This window comes from Lipophrys pholis, assembly GCF_963383615.2.
Source record: "Lipophrys pholis genome assembly, chromosome: 15".
NCBI classification, from domain to species: Eukaryota; Metazoa; Chordata; class Actinopteri; order Blenniiformes; family Blenniidae; genus Lipophrys; species Lipophrys pholis.
In genome coordinates, this window is record NC_137642.1 from 28,555,656 (window position 1) to 28,573,850 (window position 18,195).

The 18,195-nt window shown below is 48.7% G+C and overlaps 1 protein-coding gene across 1 annotated transcript in view; it reads left to right on the forward strand.

The window, feature by feature from the left end:
• The window catches only part of arfgef3 (ARFGEF family member 3), a 38,172-nt gene that overhangs the window by 13,056 nt on the left and 6,921 nt on the right, over positions 1-18,195 (forward strand). The window contains exons 9-33 of the mRNA XM_080481547.1: positions 41-145; positions 242-366; positions 561-808; positions 976-1,088; positions 1,231-1,363; positions 2,240-2,847; positions 3,399-3,751; positions 5,485-5,651; positions 5,790-5,955; positions 6,881-6,988; positions 7,425-7,640; positions 8,028-8,138; positions 9,369-9,507; positions 9,680-9,988; positions 11,639-11,772; positions 12,028-12,173; positions 12,274-12,453; positions 12,537-12,678; positions 12,757-12,879; positions 13,059-13,162; positions 14,377-14,521; positions 14,607-14,735; positions 14,932-15,108; positions 15,540-15,654; positions 16,215-16,317. Coding sequence (XP_080337673.1) covers positions 41-145; positions 242-366; positions 561-808; positions 976-1,088; positions 1,231-1,363; positions 2,240-2,847; positions 3,399-3,751; positions 5,485-5,651; positions 5,790-5,955; positions 6,881-6,988; positions 7,425-7,640; positions 8,028-8,138; positions 9,369-9,507; positions 9,680-9,988; positions 11,639-11,772; positions 12,028-12,173; positions 12,274-12,453; positions 12,537-12,678; positions 12,757-12,879; positions 13,059-13,162; positions 14,377-14,521; positions 14,607-14,735; positions 14,932-15,108; positions 15,540-15,654; positions 16,215-16,317 — 4,399 coding nt within the window. The remainder of the gene's footprint in view (positions 1-40; positions 146-241; positions 367-560; positions 809-975; positions 1,089-1,230; positions 1,364-2,239; positions 2,848-3,398; positions 3,752-5,484; positions 5,652-5,789; positions 5,956-6,880; positions 6,989-7,424; positions 7,641-8,027; positions 8,139-9,368; positions 9,508-9,679; positions 9,989-11,638; positions 11,773-12,027; positions 12,174-12,273; positions 12,454-12,536; positions 12,679-12,756; positions 12,880-13,058; positions 13,163-14,376; positions 14,522-14,606; positions 14,736-14,931; positions 15,109-15,539; positions 15,655-16,214; positions 16,318-18,195) is intronic.

Here is an 18,195-nt window from a genome sequence, read left to right on the forward strand (position 1 = left end):
TAATGCTAAAGCTAATGGTTTCTGACCTGAATGTTCCCAGTGAGAACCAGCTGCTGCAGCTGCTCTACCTGGAGTGCATCCTGTCCATGCTCAGCAGCTGCCCTCCCACAATGCACCTGTCCAGAGGTTTCACCGACCTCGTGTGGTGAGCCTCTTTACGACACGCCTAATGCTAACAGCTAACATCCTCAGCATTAGCAGGACTCTGAATGTCCCTCCCCGGTGATCTTCCTCCTCGCAGGAAGCAGCTGTGTCCGTCGCTCGTAGCGATCATGGGAAATCCCGTCAACGATAAAACCATCACTTCTCACCATGGCCACACGGGGGCGTCGGATCGAGACCGGCTGACGGAGAGACTCAGCTTAGGTGACTGGAAGAAAGAAACCTGTCTGACGTCTCCACTTTCTTTTATTTTGTGTGGATCGTCATAGTAGTGAATTTAATGTTGTGCATCAAATTAGTTAGAACTATATGTGGGATTCTTCATCCATCCATCCATCCATCCATCCATCCATCCATCCATCCATCCATCCATCCATCCATCCATCCTCGTTCTGCAGGAGGCGGTCAGGAGGCGGATCCCTCCAGCGGAGGAGTCTCCGACCAAGGCCGGGGTTCCGGCTGCTCCTCCAGCGCCCCCGCCAGGATCGCCCCGGTGGTGCGCACCGTGTGTTACATCGCGGCGGAGTTGGTGCGCCTGGTGAGCTGCGTGGAGTCGATGAAGCCCGTGCTGCAGTCGCTCTACCACCGGATCCTACTGTACCCGCCGCCGCAGCACCGCACCGAGGCCATACGCATCATGAAAGAGGTGTGGCCCGACTCACGTTTCGCCGCGTAGAACAGCACCGCTCTCGTGGTTCTGTCGGCGCGACACGTACCGTAGACTACAGCGCGGTATCGGTGCCATTTCTTCAGCTGAACTTTTTACATCCGTAAGAACTTTGGTGTTGAAGTTTCTGTCTTTGTGCCCGTCAGATTCTGGGAAGTCCTCAGCGGCTCTACGACCTGGCCGGTCCGTGCATGACCGAACCAGAAACCAGGAAGCGCTCCTTCTCAAAGAGGAAGTCCCACCTGGACCTCCTGAAGCTGTGAGTGCCTCCCTGGTCTTCTCTGCTGCTCTCCAGCTGATTTGATAAGAAGCCAGGTTCTCTGATCATCTCACAGTTTTCCTGACTGGAATGATGGCGGCTCGTCTCTTGACCGGTGTGCTGGTTCTCGTCCTTCTTGCAGAGTGATGGACGGGATGACGGAGGCGTGTATGAAGGGAGGCATCGAGGCGTGTTACTCCTCCGTGTCCTGTGCCTGTGCGCTGCTCGGCGCTCTGGATGAACTGTCGCAGGGCCGCTGCATCCAGTCTGAACAGGTGAGGCTCGGCCGCTTCAGTATTTCAACCATCGATCAATAAGATGAAAAAAACAATGTTCCCCGAACAAGGAGAGGAAGAAATCTGTTAATTCTAAAGAAATCCAAAAGCTCATATTCTTCTTAATAATAATAATGATAATAATAATAATAATAATAATAATAATAATGGCTTGGATTTATATAGCGTCGCACTGACTCATCGTACCATAACGTATCATACCATAACCTACCGTAACATAATCTACTGTACCATAACCTACCGTAACATAACCTACCGTACCATAACCTACCGTAACATAACGTACCGTACCATAACCTACCGTACCATAACCTACCGTAACATAACGTAGCGTACCATTACCTACCCTACCATAACCTACCGTACCATAACCTACGTAACATAACGTAGCGTACCATAACCTACGTAACATAACATAATATACCGTACCATTACCTACCGTACCATAACCTACCGTACCATAACCTACGTAACATAACATAATGTACCGTACCATTACCTACCGTACCATAACCTACCGTACCATAACCTATGTAACATAACGTAGCGTACCATTACCTACCGTACCATAACCTACGTACCATAACCTACCGTATCGTACCATAACCTACCGTACCATAACCTACCGTACCATAACGTACCATAACCTACCGTACCATAACCTACCGTACCATAACATAGCGGTACATACTGCTCAATGGAAACACTGATTCTGTTCAGATCTTTCTACCAACGACAGTTTCTGCACAATTTGCGTTTAGTCCGCCGTGATTCCCTACGAAGAATCCCAGAGGAAGAAGCGTTGTGATGCTGCGATGACGCCGCCATGACGCTGCAGTTCTTGTTCTTGTTCAGGCTCGGCTTCTCCTCAGACGGCTGGACGATCTGAAGGACGGGACGGAGTCCACCCGGGAGTCCATGGAGATCAACGAGGCCGACTTCAGGTGGCAGAGACACATCCTGTCCTCGGAGCAGCCGTCGTGGGACCCCGCCTCCTCCTCCAACATGGCCGCCGGCACCGCCGAGCGCAGCCCCGACATTAGCATTAGCATCACCACAGAAACCGGACAGACCACTCTAGGCTTGGAGGCGGGGGAGCTCTGCCTGGGAGCGGGACACACCACTCCCGAGGAGTGCGGGGAGGATGGACGCATCTCGTCGCCCTCATGTGGCGGCGGCGGGCAGGATGGCGGTAAACGTGAGCCATCCCTAGCACTGGATGAGGGAGGAGGAGGAGGAGGAGGAGGAGGAGGAGGAGGAGGAGGAGGACGAAGGGGAGGCACGGGGGAGATTGAAAGGAGATCAGAGAAAGAACGAGGGGGTGTAGGAGGGGTAGTTCCTCCGGACGTGGTGCAGCGGAGTCACGGCCTGGTTTACCCCGACATCACCAACTTCCTGTCTGTGGAGTCCAGGACCAGGTCACACCATGGCGCCGGGTCACGGTACAGCGAGAGCAACTTCAGGTACATACTCAGTTTGAGGTCCGACTGTTTCAGCATGTTCCGTTGAGAAATGACCGACTCTAGCGCCATCTGATGGCAGAACAGTCAAACTGCTGATAAATAATCATTTTAGATTTCAGGGATGATAAAAGTTTAGCTCGGTGCAGTGCTAGCTGTATCAACTATGTGAGTCTCCAGCGTTTGTGCATGCTAATTCAGTGTTTTAGAGATGGATATTTAGTGATTTTATATATAAGAAATGATTGGATTAAACTGTGGGAATGTAGCCAGTTAAATAAAAGTCTGGTCCTTTTAATGGAACAGGTTGAATGACAAAGACCTGATTACAAATAGTTAAGTGAGGTCATTCGGATTTACCTACGCATTCACAAATAATGAGTGATTGGGTGACTCACTGCACCATCTGGTGGAACAAAGTGGTATTACATGACAAAGCTGAGCTAGCCTCGACAGATCCACGTCGGTAGATCGTGGTAATTATCTGTGGTGCGGTTTTTCCTGAGAATGAGAAATGTGGATCCGTAATGTGGCGGCTGTGTGTGGTCCAGCAGTGTGGAGGAACAGGACTTGTCTCGGACGGAGTTCGACTCCTGCGATCAGTACTCCATGGCCGCGGAGAAGGACTCGGGACGCTCCGACGTGTCCGACATCGGCTCCGACAACGTCTCGCTGGCCGACGAGGAGCAGCAGACGCCCCGCGACTGCCCGGGCCACCGCTCGCTGCGCACCGCCGCCCTCTCCCTCAAGCTGCTGCGCCACCAAGAGGCCGACCAGCAGAGCGCGCGGCTCTTCGTCCAGTCGCTGGCCGCGCTGCTGCCCCGCCTCCTCGGGCTCGCCGCCGCTGCCGACGTGGATCTGTCGCTGCAGAACTTCTCCTCCACGTTCTGCTCGGGGCTGCAGGCTGGTGAGACATTACTACACCAATACTAATGTACTGTACTTTAAAATACTAGCTTCCAATCCAGGGGGCTGTTATTTGAACGTCAGTAAGTATAAACTGAAGAGTTGCTGTCGCTCAACTGTTAGCATTAGCATTAGCTTTTCACTGGATCAAAGAGGCTCCTCCTCCAGTGAAAAGCTAATGCTCATGCTCATCCTGTCCTTAACAGGAAGTCATTCGTCCTGACGTGTCCCACTGGAAGTAGCATTAGTGTAAGCGTTTCCCAAAGTGCCTATAATTAGCATTACCAGCCTTAATTAAAAATTACTTCCCAGTCTGCGGTGTATTAACATTTTCTGCATTATTTGGCCACTGTTTGCATTAGCACTAGCTAAAGCTGGTAAAATGTCATTAGCTTTAGCTACAGTACCTGTAATGTAGCATTTGTATTAATCAGCATTCAGTTGGTTCTTTATCTCAGGCTTTAGCATTAATTTTGGCATTAATAACAACTTTAAAAGAGCCACTGTCTCTGTGTTGCTCACTGTTAGCATTAGCACCGGCCAAAGCTGTTTATTGGAGTAAGAATGTCTCATTAATCCTGAGTTTAACATGTTTCTTTGTCAGTAGCATTAGCCTGTGTCTACAGCGGCTGCGATTAGCATTAGCACCGTGAACACACACAGTGTGGAGTCAACGCCAACGATAACGTTGAGATGGGAACGAATGCTCCTAACTTGCTGCGTTGAGGCCTGAAAGAGAATGTGCTCAGTATTAATGCTGAACAAACACAGGGTGTTGGTCTGTGCAGCTGCTGCTTCCTGCATGAAGCAAACATCTCACATTACAGGAGCATTCACACTGAACAGGAAGAAGGCACAAAGAATTCATCACACACAATTAAGAGTGGCTGACGTTTCATTTATCATTGATTTTGTTGTCACTTTTTAATTCAGTTCTTCTCTTTTGTCATTTTACCCATTTTAGTAGTTTTTGTGTTTCTTTAAGTTGTTTGAACCTTTAGAATCTTAAGACACTTTTCATTTTCAGAAGTTTTTAAAGATTTGATCATTTTTGGTGTCTTTCGATTTAATCTTTTTTCTGGGTTTTATCAGTTTTGGCATTTTGTTTTCAGCCAATGTACTGTAGTTGTTTTTGTTATTTTATTGTTGTATTGTAAACTGTATGAATATTATTGAGTCTATTTTCTTTTATTTTTTGATCATCTTTACATTTTCTTTTGGTTTAAGGCAATTTTAACACATTTGCCATTTTAGTTTTTTTTTTTGCTTGTTTGCTTGTTTTTGGGATCAACTTTAGTCCTTATAGTTGTTTTAGCAGTTTCACCTGGTTTTTTATCATTCTTTTTTTTTTAAGCAATTTTAAAATATTTGCCTTTTTTTGTTTTTTTTAAAGCAATTTAACATAGTGAGTAATTTCAATTGTTTTAGCAGTTTTCCTTGTTTCCCTCGAGCACTTTCAGCTTGTTTTCCATTTCAGTTGTTTTGGCAGTTTTACTAGTTTAGCTTGTTTGTTGTTGTTTTTTTTTAGCAATTTTAACGTATTTGCCGTTTTTGTAGTTTTTGTTTTAAAGCCATTTGAATGGTTTTAGTAGTTTCCCTGGTTCTCTAGCAGTTTTGTTTTCCATTTGAGTTCTTGCAGTTTTACTTTCAGTGATTTTATTCCCTGGAGCTCTGTCAGCAGTGTTGGTGCTGTGGAGCCTCTCCAGACTGACCGATGGAGTCCTCTCTCCCCAGGGGGGATCCACTCGCCGGGCCTGGAGGCGGGCGACACGCTGAGCTGCCAGTCCCTGATGAACGCAGACGGACTCTACCTGGTGTCGTACTACGCTCTGCTGCTCAACCTCAAGCTCTGCTGCTGCGACTTCTACCGACGGAGAGCGCTGACCCCCGTCCTCAGCCTGGTGAGAGCAGCAGCATCCATCATATCAGCATGGTGGAGGCAGAGACCGCTCTTTAAACCTGTGTGTGTGTGTGTGTGTGTGTGTGTGTGTGTGTGTGTGTGTGTGTGTGTGTGTGTGTGTGTGTGTGTGTGTGCGCAGAAGGACTTTGTGCGTCTGATCCAGAGCAGCGGGGTTCTGGTGGTTCTCTCTCAGGCCTGGATCGAGGAGCTTTACCACCAGGTGCTAGAGCGCAACCTGCTGGCTGAGGCCGGGTACTGGGGGACCGCCGAGGACCAGAGCCTGCCCCTCATCACCATGCTCACTGGTACACACACACACACACACACACACACACACACACACACACACACACACACACACACACACACACACACACACACACACACACACACACACACACACACACACACACACACACACACACACACACACACACACACATTACTGGTCCTTCTGGAGACTTCACATTGACTTCCATTTATGAAAGTGTAATCAGATTACAGTTCCTACAGATGAGGTGACTTGATGATTTCTCCTTGGAAACGAAGGACAGCACAACCTTCCTGAAACGCTGCTGCCGGGCATGAGCACCACGTTGGTAGTAACCAGTAGTTCTGCACATGCTCAGTAGAGCCAATCAGAACAAAGAGTCCTCTGCGGTATCATGGCTCCCATTCCATATTCTCCTGGGACTTTTATTTTGACAGCCACCGTGATAACAATCCAACTTGGTAGTTTTATTTTGACAGTCATCGTAATAAAAATCCAACTTGGTGGTTTGTCCACTAGAATGTCCTCCCAGTGTTCCTGTATAGAGCTCATTGTTCTCTGCTGTGTGTGTGTGTGTGTGTGTGTGTGTGTGTGTGTGTGTGTGTGTGTGTGTGTGTGTGTGTGTGTGTGTGTGTGTGTGTGTGCTTTCAGTACTTAAACCAGCAACAGCACCCTCTAGTGGACCAACATGTTAACTCCATCGTTTTCAAAACCTTTCTGCATGAACAAGAAACTTTTCTAGAACGAAATTCCACAGACGATGTGTTTTCACCTGAACGGTTGCCATGGAAACGGGGCCTCGGTGTCATGTGTGAGAGTCGTAATGTGTAAAAAGTTAAATGAATGTTTTTGAGGAAAGATCATGAAGAGGTTTTTGCTTGACGTGTTCAGATTGTGATTTAAGACACTGAAATCTCGGTCAGTACTCGGATTACTTTCTTTGCCGTCCTTCCTCTCAGACATCGACGGCCTGGGCAGCAGCGCTATCGGAGGTCAGCTCATCAGAAGAGCTTCCAGTCGTTCTCCTCTCAGCTGCGACAAGTCGGCCAGCGACACGGTGACGGCAGGTCGGGATTATAATCCAGGAATAATCTTCTTTCTTGTTCCTCTATCTACTTCTCCTGTTTATTCCCTCCAGTCGTCTTCTCTGCACCTTTCTGATGTTCTTTCCAGATTATCTTGGATTGATAAATGACTTCCTGTGTGTGGAAACGTGTTGAGCAGCTCCGTCACAGTCGATTCATTTCCTCAGCAACTTTATCTGCTTCCTGCATCGCAGTCCCTCTTCCTCTGTTATCTGTTCTGTAATGTTCTACCGCTGAAAACAGAGGAACACACAGAGGTTGTGGTTTGTTGTGATCACCCGGCTGCGGTGAAAGATGACAGGGATCAAAGAGGAAGATGAGTGGCTGACGGAGGCTGAGCTCCACCTCATTCTGTCTTTGAAGTGCTCATTGCTTTTCAGCTGCGGCGCCACATGTAACCGGCTCTTTGTCGTCCCAGGAGCCGTGTTCTCGCGCTTCATCCTCACTGGCGTCTGGAAGAACCTGATGGACGTTCTGTCCACGCCGCTGACGGGCCGCATGGCGGGCAGCTCCAAGGGCCTGGCCTTCATCCTGGGAGCCGAGGGCGTGAAGGAGCAGAGCCAGCGGGAGCGAGACACCATCTGCCTGAGCCTGGACGGCCTGCGCAAGGCCGCCGCGCTCAGCTGCGCTCTGGGTGGGTGGGCCGTGCTTCAGAGGGGCGTCACGACAACGGTGGGGTGGTGGGGGGGGGCGCTCAACGTCACACCGAGTCGGAGGCACGACGTCAACGTGCCTCCAGCTCTGGTAATGTGGTGCAACAGGCAGAACTTCAGGAACATCTGCAGGTGTTCCTGCAGGTGTTCCTGCAGGTGTTCCTGCAGGTGTTCCTGCAGGTGTTCCTGCAGGTGTTCCTGCAGATGTTCCTGCAGGTGTTCCGATATGAGCGGATGAACCTGCATGAGCACATGCTGCCCGGCCTCAGAAGGGAAGGGGGACTTGGCAGAGAAGGATCCAGGAGTCCTCAGTGGACATGGATCAGCGAGTGTTTCTCTCACCAGTGTCTTTCTGGACGTGTCCTCAGGCGTGGCGGCGAACTGCGCCTCTGCTCTGGCTCAGATGGCGGCAGCTTCCTGTGTGCAGGAGGAGAAGGAGGAGAAGGAGGCGGCCGAGACAGGAGACGCTATCGCACAAGGTACTGAGACCACCATCACCCTCCAATGTTTAAGAAGAGTTCAGCCTCAGATTATTTATATTCCTCTCCATTTTATTTAGTATTTCTATATTAATACCTCGAGAGTTTGGAAGTAACTTTTTTAAAGAAGTAGAAACCAGTTTCAGTCGTTCACCAGAAGGTTTATGTGAGGATATAGAGGAGACAATAAAAACGTGTGTTTTCTGCCCTCTGGTGGCTGAACTGGAGAACTGCGCTCGTCAGACGTCGTTTCAGTCAAAAGCAGCAGTGAAATGATTGAAAATGTAAATAAGTTGATAAATGCATAAATCAACATCAGAAAGTTTTATGAGGAAGAAAAATCTATTTGATCTGACGCTTGTTTATTCTGCTGTAATCATTCAAACTCTAACTCGATTTAGAAATATTGGAAAAGTTGAATGAGTCAAAAAGATTCCTCATGAGATATTATTTAACAACATTTTTTAAATACTTACAGATCTCATGAAAAAACTTAAAAACACAAAATATCCCAAAACTTACTAACAGAAAAATCCAGAACTAATATTTAAAAAATAAATATATTTACACGATGAACTGCAATGATATTCCCAAATAAAAAGTTAATACCACAAAATACTTTTAATAATAATAATAATAATAATAACAATAATATTATAATAATATTTTTTTAAAGAACCAAATAATCCCTAGACTAAGAAAAAAGCTAAAAAGAATCCAAATTACAGTTTTTTCCCCTCATTTAAAAAACAAAACAAACTGTCATCAGAAAGAGCTAAAAAATAAATATTAATAATAAAAAACCTCCAAACAATTTTAGAACTAAATAGAAACCTGCCTCAAATGATTTCAACAATAATAGCAATTTAAATGCGAAATACTTTCCTAATTAATGAAAATAGTTATTGAATATACTGTCCAAATTTATTTAAATGATTCAAAAAACATTTTTTTAAAAATTACAACATTTTCTCAAATAATTGTGATTTTAAATCTATTAGACATATTTAAAAAAATCTGTTCCAAATGATTTGAGTAATTTCTCCTTTATATCTCAGTAAGTACCTGTAGTTACTTACTGTGTGTGTTTGTTTGTTTGTTTGTTTGTGTGTGTGTGTGTGTGTGTATGTGTGTGTGTGTGTGTGTGTGTGTGTGTGTGTGTGTGTGTGTGTGTGTGTGTGTGTGTGTGTGTGTGTGTGTGTGTGTGTGTGTGTGTGTGTGTGTTCTCAGTGAAGCAGCGTATGGAGCTGATGACTCGTCCTCCCGGCGTCCGCCTGCACACGGCTCACGTTCTCTGCATGGACGCTGTCCTCAACGTGGGGCTGGAGATGGGCAGCCACAACCACGACTGCTGGCCACACGTCTTCAGGTAATCAGATTACAACCCAGGTACTCAGATTACTCTTCCACCTCAGATTATCATCTTACAGATGAGTGGTTATGGGTTTATAATTGAGTAGCCATCAGTAGTTATCGGTGCAGGAATCAGAGCCAATGCTGACAGTTCTGCCGGGCTCTCCTCTCTCTGCTCCGCCCCCCAGGGTGACGGAGTACATCAGTTCTCTGGAACACTCTCACTTCAGCGACGGTTCCCAGCAGCCGTCGTCTCTCACCACCATCAGTCAGGCCGGAGTGGACCTGGGCCTGGAGCTGAGCTGCGAGCCCAGCCCCGAGGCCTCGGAGCTCAGCCTGAGCCAGCCCGTCATCCAGCCCCTCTCCATCCAGGAGCTGCTGAGGGAGAGTGGCCGGGGGGGCAGGGGGGGCCGTGGCCCCGACATGAGGACCGGGAGCCTGATGAGCGGCAGTGGAGCCGCCAAGGCCGTCTGCACTCTGTCCACACAGGCCGACAGGTACAGACACAGAAACTTCTTGTTTTGGGTGAAATGAACCTCTCTGAGGTCGAACCCCTCTGCGGTCGAACCCCTCTGCGGTCGAACCCCTCTGCGGTCGAACCCCTCTGCGGTCGAACCCCTCTGCGGTCCGGTTCGGCCCCCAGGCCTTATGTCTCACTCCATTTCTCACAACATTGTTCCTGAATAGAAGAAGATAAATACATTTACTACAAGACGAAAAACACAATCGCAAAAAAATGCAGTTTGAAAATGCAGGAAACTTTCTCCGGTCAGTCATTGTTCTGATCTTAAGCTCCCAGCAGGAGGCGCTGCAGCGCTGCAGGCGTCCCACCAGGAGGCGCCGCGCAGCTTTGCTGCTGCAGCATTTTCATCCGTGATGGCGAATTTCCCTCCACTGCTGCGTGACAACATCACATTTCCATTCAGACTTTAGCCTCCTCACGCGTGTGTGTGTGTGTGTGTGTGTGTGTGTGTGTGTGTGTGTGTGTGTGTGTGTGTGTGTGTGTGTGTGTGTGTGTGTGTGTGTGTGTGTGTGTGTGTGTGTGTGTGTGTGTGTGTTTATGCCAAGGATCATCTCTTACACAACCAGTGATCTGGGCTGCTTTTAGGGGCGAGTCGTGTGTTTTGGGACAGATGGTCCAAACACATTTACAAGCTGGAAGTGAAGCCAGAAACATGGTGAGATTTAAAGTATTGAAGCCCAAAAGACTTCAGCCAGTCACAGTGAAGCTCAGTGAAAAGGGGCGGAGCAGCAGCTTTACAGACATACATCTGTTGAAAAGAAAAAAATAAACTTATTGAAAGAATAAAACAAATACATGATAGAGTTTCATACAGTTTCAGTACCGTAGCGTCAGTCTGTGGTCTGATAGTGACATCTAGTGGTCACAGGTGGTATGTTTTTGATATGAGTTAACCAAACAAGGGAACAAAAAGTGAGAAGTGAAAACAGTGGGACTACTTTTTAAAAAGTGACAGTCACACATGAATGTACAAAGAGTGATGATGGAAGAACAACTCACAGTAAAACTCCGTGTGGTTCCAGGTAACCCTCCCAGAGAACATCTCGAAAATCTACTTCCCATAGAAGAACAAACCAACACACCAAAACAAGATCAGCTCCAAGACACAGTTTCCTAAATGTGTGTGTGTGTGTGTGTGTGTGTGTGTGTGTGTGTGTGTGTGTGTGTGTGTGTGTGTGTGTGTGTGTGTGTGTGTGTGTGTGTGTGTGTGTGTGTGTGTGTGTGGAGGAACTTCCTTCAGAGAGGTTTAGACGACGATTAGAGGAAATGTCCTTTATTTTTCTTTCTTCCCGAGTTGATTCTGATCGAGTGACTTTAAATCTTGTCGATATGAAGAAAATACCTGGAGTGTTGAAAGTATTCGCTTTCTTTACTTCAGGAGAAATTCCTACGCTGAGCAAGGCCCTGAACGCAACGCGCTTGTTGCCTAGCAACATGGACCTGCAGCGCCTCACTTTGCGCAGAAAAGTCGTTCATTTTTCTCAAAAAATGCAGTTGAATCTAGTATTTACTAAACTTTATCGTAACTCCCACCACAGGGACGTTTTCACGCCGTGTCTTTGTCTTTGTCTTTGTCTTTGTCTTTGTCTTCGTCTTCGTCTTCGTCTTCGTCTCTGTGTCGCAGGTTGTTTGAAGAAGCAGCGACCAAACTGAACCTGGTGGGTCTGGTGGGCTTCCTGCAGCAACTCAGGAAAGCTTCTCAGTCCCAGTTGTTCAACTCCGTCACCGAAACCGGAGATTATTCACTGGCAATGCCTGGTACACACACACACACACACACACACACACACACACACACACACACACACACACACACACACACACACACACACACACACACACACACACACCCTGCATCCACAGTACGTCTGTTCTGCATGTTTCTTTCAAGAAGAGCAAACATCCAGATTATAGAGCATCTTCCCCCTCTAACATCAGATTATAGAGCATCTTCCTCCACTAACTGATGTAACTTCAGATAATCCAGATTATAGAGCCTCCTGTATCTTACAGGAGAAGCCAGGTCCACTCTGGACCGCCGCAGCGCCCTCCATCTGTTCCGTCTGGGAGAGTCCATGCTGCGGATCGTCAGGAACAAGCACCGCCCCCTGCTGCACATGATGCGGGCCTGGAGCGTGGTGGCGCCTCACCTGGTGGAGGTGGGAAACTGCACGCTGGAAACATCCCAGCTCTGGTTCAGGACCAGGGTTCTTGTGGTTTGTGTGCAGTTTTATGGACCGGGTTCTGTCCTCCTCGCAGGCCGCCTGTCATAAGGAGCGTCACGTGTCTCAGAAGGCCGTGTCCTTCATCCATGATGTCCTCACGGAGGTCCTGACCAGCTGGGCCGAGCTGCCGCACTTCCACTTCAACGAGGCTCTGTTCAGGCCCTTCGAACACATCATGCAGCTGGAGCTGTGTGATGAGGACGTGCAGGACCAGGTGGGGCCACACCCTAGACCCCCTCCCCCAGAGACCCAACACCCCGGTTCCAGCGTGCTAAAACCTCCGTCTGCCCCCTGCAGGTGATCACGTCCATCGGGGAGCTGGTGGAGATGTGCTCCCCTCAGATCCTGTCAGGGTGGAGGCCTCTGTTCAGCGCCCTGAGGACCGTCCACGGCAGCAAGACGGACACCAAGGACTACCTGCTGGGCGAGTACTCCATGGGTAGGTACCGGCAAGAGAGCCTCTGGACGCAGAGCGAGACGTCCCGATGAAACCCCCTCTGTCCCTTTCCCCCTGCAGGGAAGTCCCAGGCGCCCGTCTTCGATGTCTTCGAGGCCTTCATCAACACCGACAACATCCAGGTGTTCGCCAACGCCGCCACCGACTACATCATGTGCCTCATGAAGTTCGTCAAAGGTCTAGGTTGGTCTCATCGTCTTCTCATTCCGTGTTGTGACTTTTCCTCCACAAGTGTCTCCGTTCGTCACGAAGTGTCTTTAATGTCCCGAAAGAAGCAGTACATGTTTATTTAAATGAAGTGTGTGTGTGTGTGTGTGTGTGTGTGTGTGTGTGTGTGTGTGTGTGTGTGTGTGGTCCCTCAGGTGAAGTGGACTATAAGGAGATCGGGGACTGTGTCCAGGTGTCGGGTTACAGCTCCACTGATCTCTGCCTGCCGGCTCTCGACTACCTCCGAAAGTGTTCCCAGGTTCAAACTCTGATTTAATCCTGAGAGGAAGTGAGGAAGCTCAGTTTGGTGTCCCAACAGTCCAAACCTGAAGCAGCTTCATTAGAAAAGTCTCCGGTTGGTCCTGATCAGCCGTCACTGTAACGTCGACTAAATAGAAAAGCCTTCGACTGTTGAGCCTCGTTTTTTAATTCGCAGTATGCGCTGGTACAAGACGGGTTTCCACTGACAAAAGTTGTGGCTGGTACCTAAAGTACCGTGCCCAATCGTTACCGTTTCTCTGTTGAGGTGGCGAGTACAGCGGTACAGTTCCATAAGGAGGCGCTACATTGCCGCCATCTGCTGATTGGCCGGTGACGATTGTCAGTCTTGGGTCTGAGTGTGCTTTGCCGTACCAGACCGCACCGTACCGTACCGGACCGCACCGTACCGTACCGCACCGCACCGTACCGTACCGTACCGTACCGCACCGTACCGTACCGCACCGCACCGTACCGCACCCCACTGCACTGCACCGTACCGTACCGTACCGTACCGCACCCCACTGCACCGCACCGTACCGTACCGTACCGTACCGTACCGCACCCCACTGCACCGTACCGTACCGGACCGCACCGTACCGTACCGCACCGCACCGTACCGTGCCGCACCGCACCGTACCGCACCGCACCGTACCGCACCCCACTGCACCGCACCGTACCGTACCGCACCCCACTGCACCGCACCGTACCGTACCGTACCGTACCGTGCCGCACCACACCGTACCGCACCGCATCGTACCGCACCGCACCGTACCGCACCCCACTGCACCGCACCGTACCGTACCGTACCGCACCGTACCGCGCCGCACCGCACCGCACCGCACCGTACCGTACCGCACCGCACCGTACCGTATCGTACCGCACCGTACCGTGCCGCACCGCACCGTACCGCACCGCACCGTACCGCACCCCACTGCACCGCACCGTACCGTACCGTACCGTACCGCACCCCACTGCACCGCACCGTACCGTACCGCACCGTACCGTACCGTACCGCACCGTACCGTACCGTACCGTACCGTGCCGCACCGTACCGTACCGCACCCCACTGCACCGCACCGTACCGTACCGTACCGTACCGCACCGCACCGTACCGCGCCGCACCGCACCGCACCGCAGCGTACCGTACCGTGCCGTACCGCGCAGTGGGAACAAGATTCCAGCCTCCCTGACCGAGACCCCCTCTTCATTCAGCTTCTTGCGAAGATCTACCAGATGCCGTCCAAGCCGGTGTTCCTGGGGGCGCGGCTCGCCAGCCTCCCCATGAGGTCTCAGGAGCGCTCCATCAGCAGCGAGGACGGGATGGACTGCGTCCTGCAGGAGTTCGACGACGACACGGGTAAAGTCTCCTCAGTGGAACCAGTCCAGGTTCTTCAGTCTGTCCTGGGAGCTTCTAGAGTTCTGGTTCTGGTTCTGTCCTGCAGGTCTGATCCAGGTCTGGATTCTGCTTCTGGAGCAGCTCACCGCCGCCGTGTCCAACTGTCCTCGACAGCATCAGCCTCCAACCCTCGACCTGCTCTTCACCCTGCTGAGGGAGGTCACCACGGTGCCAGGTATCACGCACGCACGCACACACACACACACACACACACACACACACACACACACACACACACACACACACACACACACACACACACACACGCACGCACGCACGCACGCACACACAAGCTTAAGTTTTGATTAAAGTGTGAATTTTAAAAAACAACAACCCTTGCGTTGCCGCTGTCTCTGCGGTGCCCCCTACAGGCCCGGGGTTCGCCATCTTCTCCGTTATCCAGCTGCTGCTGCCCGTCATGTCTCTGTGGCTGCAGCGTAGCCATGGCGACCACTCCTACTGGGACGTGGCGGCGGCCAACTTCAAGCACGCCATCGGCCTGTCCTGCGAGCTGGTGGTGGAGCACGTCAACAACTTCATCCACTCGGGTGAGACGCAAACGACGTCTGTCGCCTCGTCTGGATCCGATACGATTCGCTGGTTTTAGCCTGAAGCTAAAGGGCGCTAAGTTTAGCTCAAGTAAACCGAGCTAGGCTGAGCAAAGCTAAAGTAAAACCAGCTAATGAGCAACATTTTAATTAATTTACTGAAATTCTTTGCTTCTTTATTGTCAATATTTTCCAGATACTTCGTTAAATTAGCGGCTAATCTCAAGCTAACGGTTTCAGCTAGCTTCTTTAGCTTTTTAGACATTGATGACGGTAGCGGTCAAAACGACGGATTTCCTCAGGCCAGCAGGAGTTTAGTGAAATAGTAACAAAACAGCAGTGAATGCTAAAGCTAGCAGTTTGCCCATATTGTTGTGTGTGTGGTGCTCTGGTGATGCTAACGGCGCCTGGTTGTGTTTGTGGCGCTGCAGACATCGGCTACGAGTCGCTGATCAACCTGATGCTGAAGGATCTGTTCAAGCTGCTGGTGGCCTGCGTGTCCGAGCCGGCAGAGACCATCTCCAGGGTGGGCTGCTCCTGCATCAGGTGACCCCCCCCCCCCCCGCACACACACACACACACTGCCCCGCCCCCATCTGACCGCCATCTCTGTTAGCGGTCACATCAAGTACTAGTAACTGATTACGTTTGTACTGTAATACAGTTTGTTTGTCATTAATACGTGAAACATTTCTGAGTTTTTCCAACTCATTTAGCCCACTCTTAGCATTAGCATTAGCATTCGCTTGGTCAGATATAGTCTCATCGACGTAAAATTGTTTTATTATATGCTAATTATAATTTTTTTATATATTTTTTCTATTTGGAACATTTTTCACTTTTTCAGGCATCTGACATTTCTAACATTTTGTGTAATCACATACATAACCAATATCCCTACACACACACACACACACACACACACACACACACACACACACACACACACACACACACACACACACACACACACACACACACACACACACACACACACACACACACACACACACATCATATACTTCTGTTAATGAATGAGTGGAAAAGTTTAAATTATTAAAAAAAGAGAAGAAGGTATGAAGCCGGAGCTAAAGGTTTGTGTGCAGGTACGTGTTGGTGACGGTCGGTCCGGTCTTCACCGAGGAGATGTGGCGGTTAGCCTGCTGCTCACTGCAGGACGCTTTCTCTGCTACGCTAGAACCTGTCAAGGTACACACACACACACACACACACACACACACACACACACACACACACACACACACACACACACACACACACACACACACACACACACACACACACACACACACACACACACACACACACACACACACACACACACACAACTAGAGCAACAAAAACACAATGACAAATCTGTGAAAATAAATAAATTAGTAAACAAACAAACACGCCCCTCAGCTTCAGTCTGTTAATTTGCTGATGATGTTGTTCTGTGCAGAGCAGATTCTCTGGCAGGTTTCCAACTGTGTGTGTGTGTGTGTGCGTGTGTGTGTGTGTGTGTGTGTGTGTGTGTGCGTGCGTGTCTTCTGCAGTAGAAGTAGCTTTACCTTCCACGGGACTAAATTAGTGGAGTTTCTTTCCCAGGTTGTTTGTGACGTTGTGGTGAACGTTCACTGAGCTGAAGTCTTGTTTTTAGAAAAAAGCTGCTTTGAGATCATTTTGGTTTTATCTCTGCTGTATGTAGTGATCAGGGCTTAAAAGCTCTGTCCCAATGGAACGTACACACACACACACACACACACACACACACACACACACACACACACACACACACACACACACACACACACACACACACACACACACACACACACACACACACACACACACACACAGTGCTTTTGTTTATGTAACAGCTTTTGTGATTGTGTTACACGCTAACTTTATTGTCCTGTGAGGGGTGTGTGTGTGTGTGTGTGTGTGTGTGTGTGTGTGTGTGTGTGTCGCCCTGAAGGAGTTTCAACAGTTCGTCTTCACATTAGACAGTAAAGTTTAGTTACTTCCACCTTGTGTGCAGTACTTTGATTACTCTCCTGAGTACTGGGGCATGAGTAATGAGTCCAGACCTGCTGTGTGTTGGGTCTTTAACATGCAGCTTACACTGCAGACCCCGTCAATCCATAACGCGCAGCTTATGCTTTCAGACTTATGAACATACGAGCTCTGGATGGACCAAAGCTGCTTTGTGTTTTAAACATCCAGGTCACCTATAGAGGAACTGAAATCCTCCGGGAATAAACATCCACTCTGACTCAGTCTTTACAACGAGAACCGCCACAGGTTCTGTTTTCAGATTCTGCACCGTTGTTCTGGATTGTGTTGATGTAAACGCCGCGCTACGGGGTGAATAAAAACATGCAGGCAGACTTTGAGGCGTCCTGTCTACTCCACGACCAGCGGAAAAACAATTTCATTTATTCCACATTTTGAAAACGATTTCTATTTCCACAGAAACACTAAAATAATGTAGTTTACATGCCAGGCCACTAGTTGGCGATGTTTGTTTTAGTACTGAAACACACACACACACACACACACACACACACACACACACACACACACACACACACACACACACACACACACACACACACACACACACACACACAGAACAATGAGTTCTAAACATTAACAAGAGAACACGGACATTCTAGTGGACAGACCACCAAGTTGGATTTGTTATTATGGTGACTGTCAAAATAAAAGAACAACCCCCTTTTTGAACATGTAATGCACATATTTTAAAATCAATGTGTGTGTCAAGTGGTCTCTGGATTACTCATTTGGGTCTTTGTTTTTATTTATTCTGTTTTGTTTCTCTTGTTTCTTTAAAAAAAAAAAAAAAAAAGCACCTTCAGAAAAAAATAAATACTTTTGGGGGAAATAATCTCCAGTCAAATGAATGAGATGCCAGTTTTAATAAAACTAGTAAACATGTTTGATGACAGGTTTGTTGACTCCTCTGTAATGTACATTGTCTAACTATGTAAAATATAGCTACACTCCTAGATAAAAGTGCACATATATATATATATATATATATATATGTGTGTGTGTGTGTGT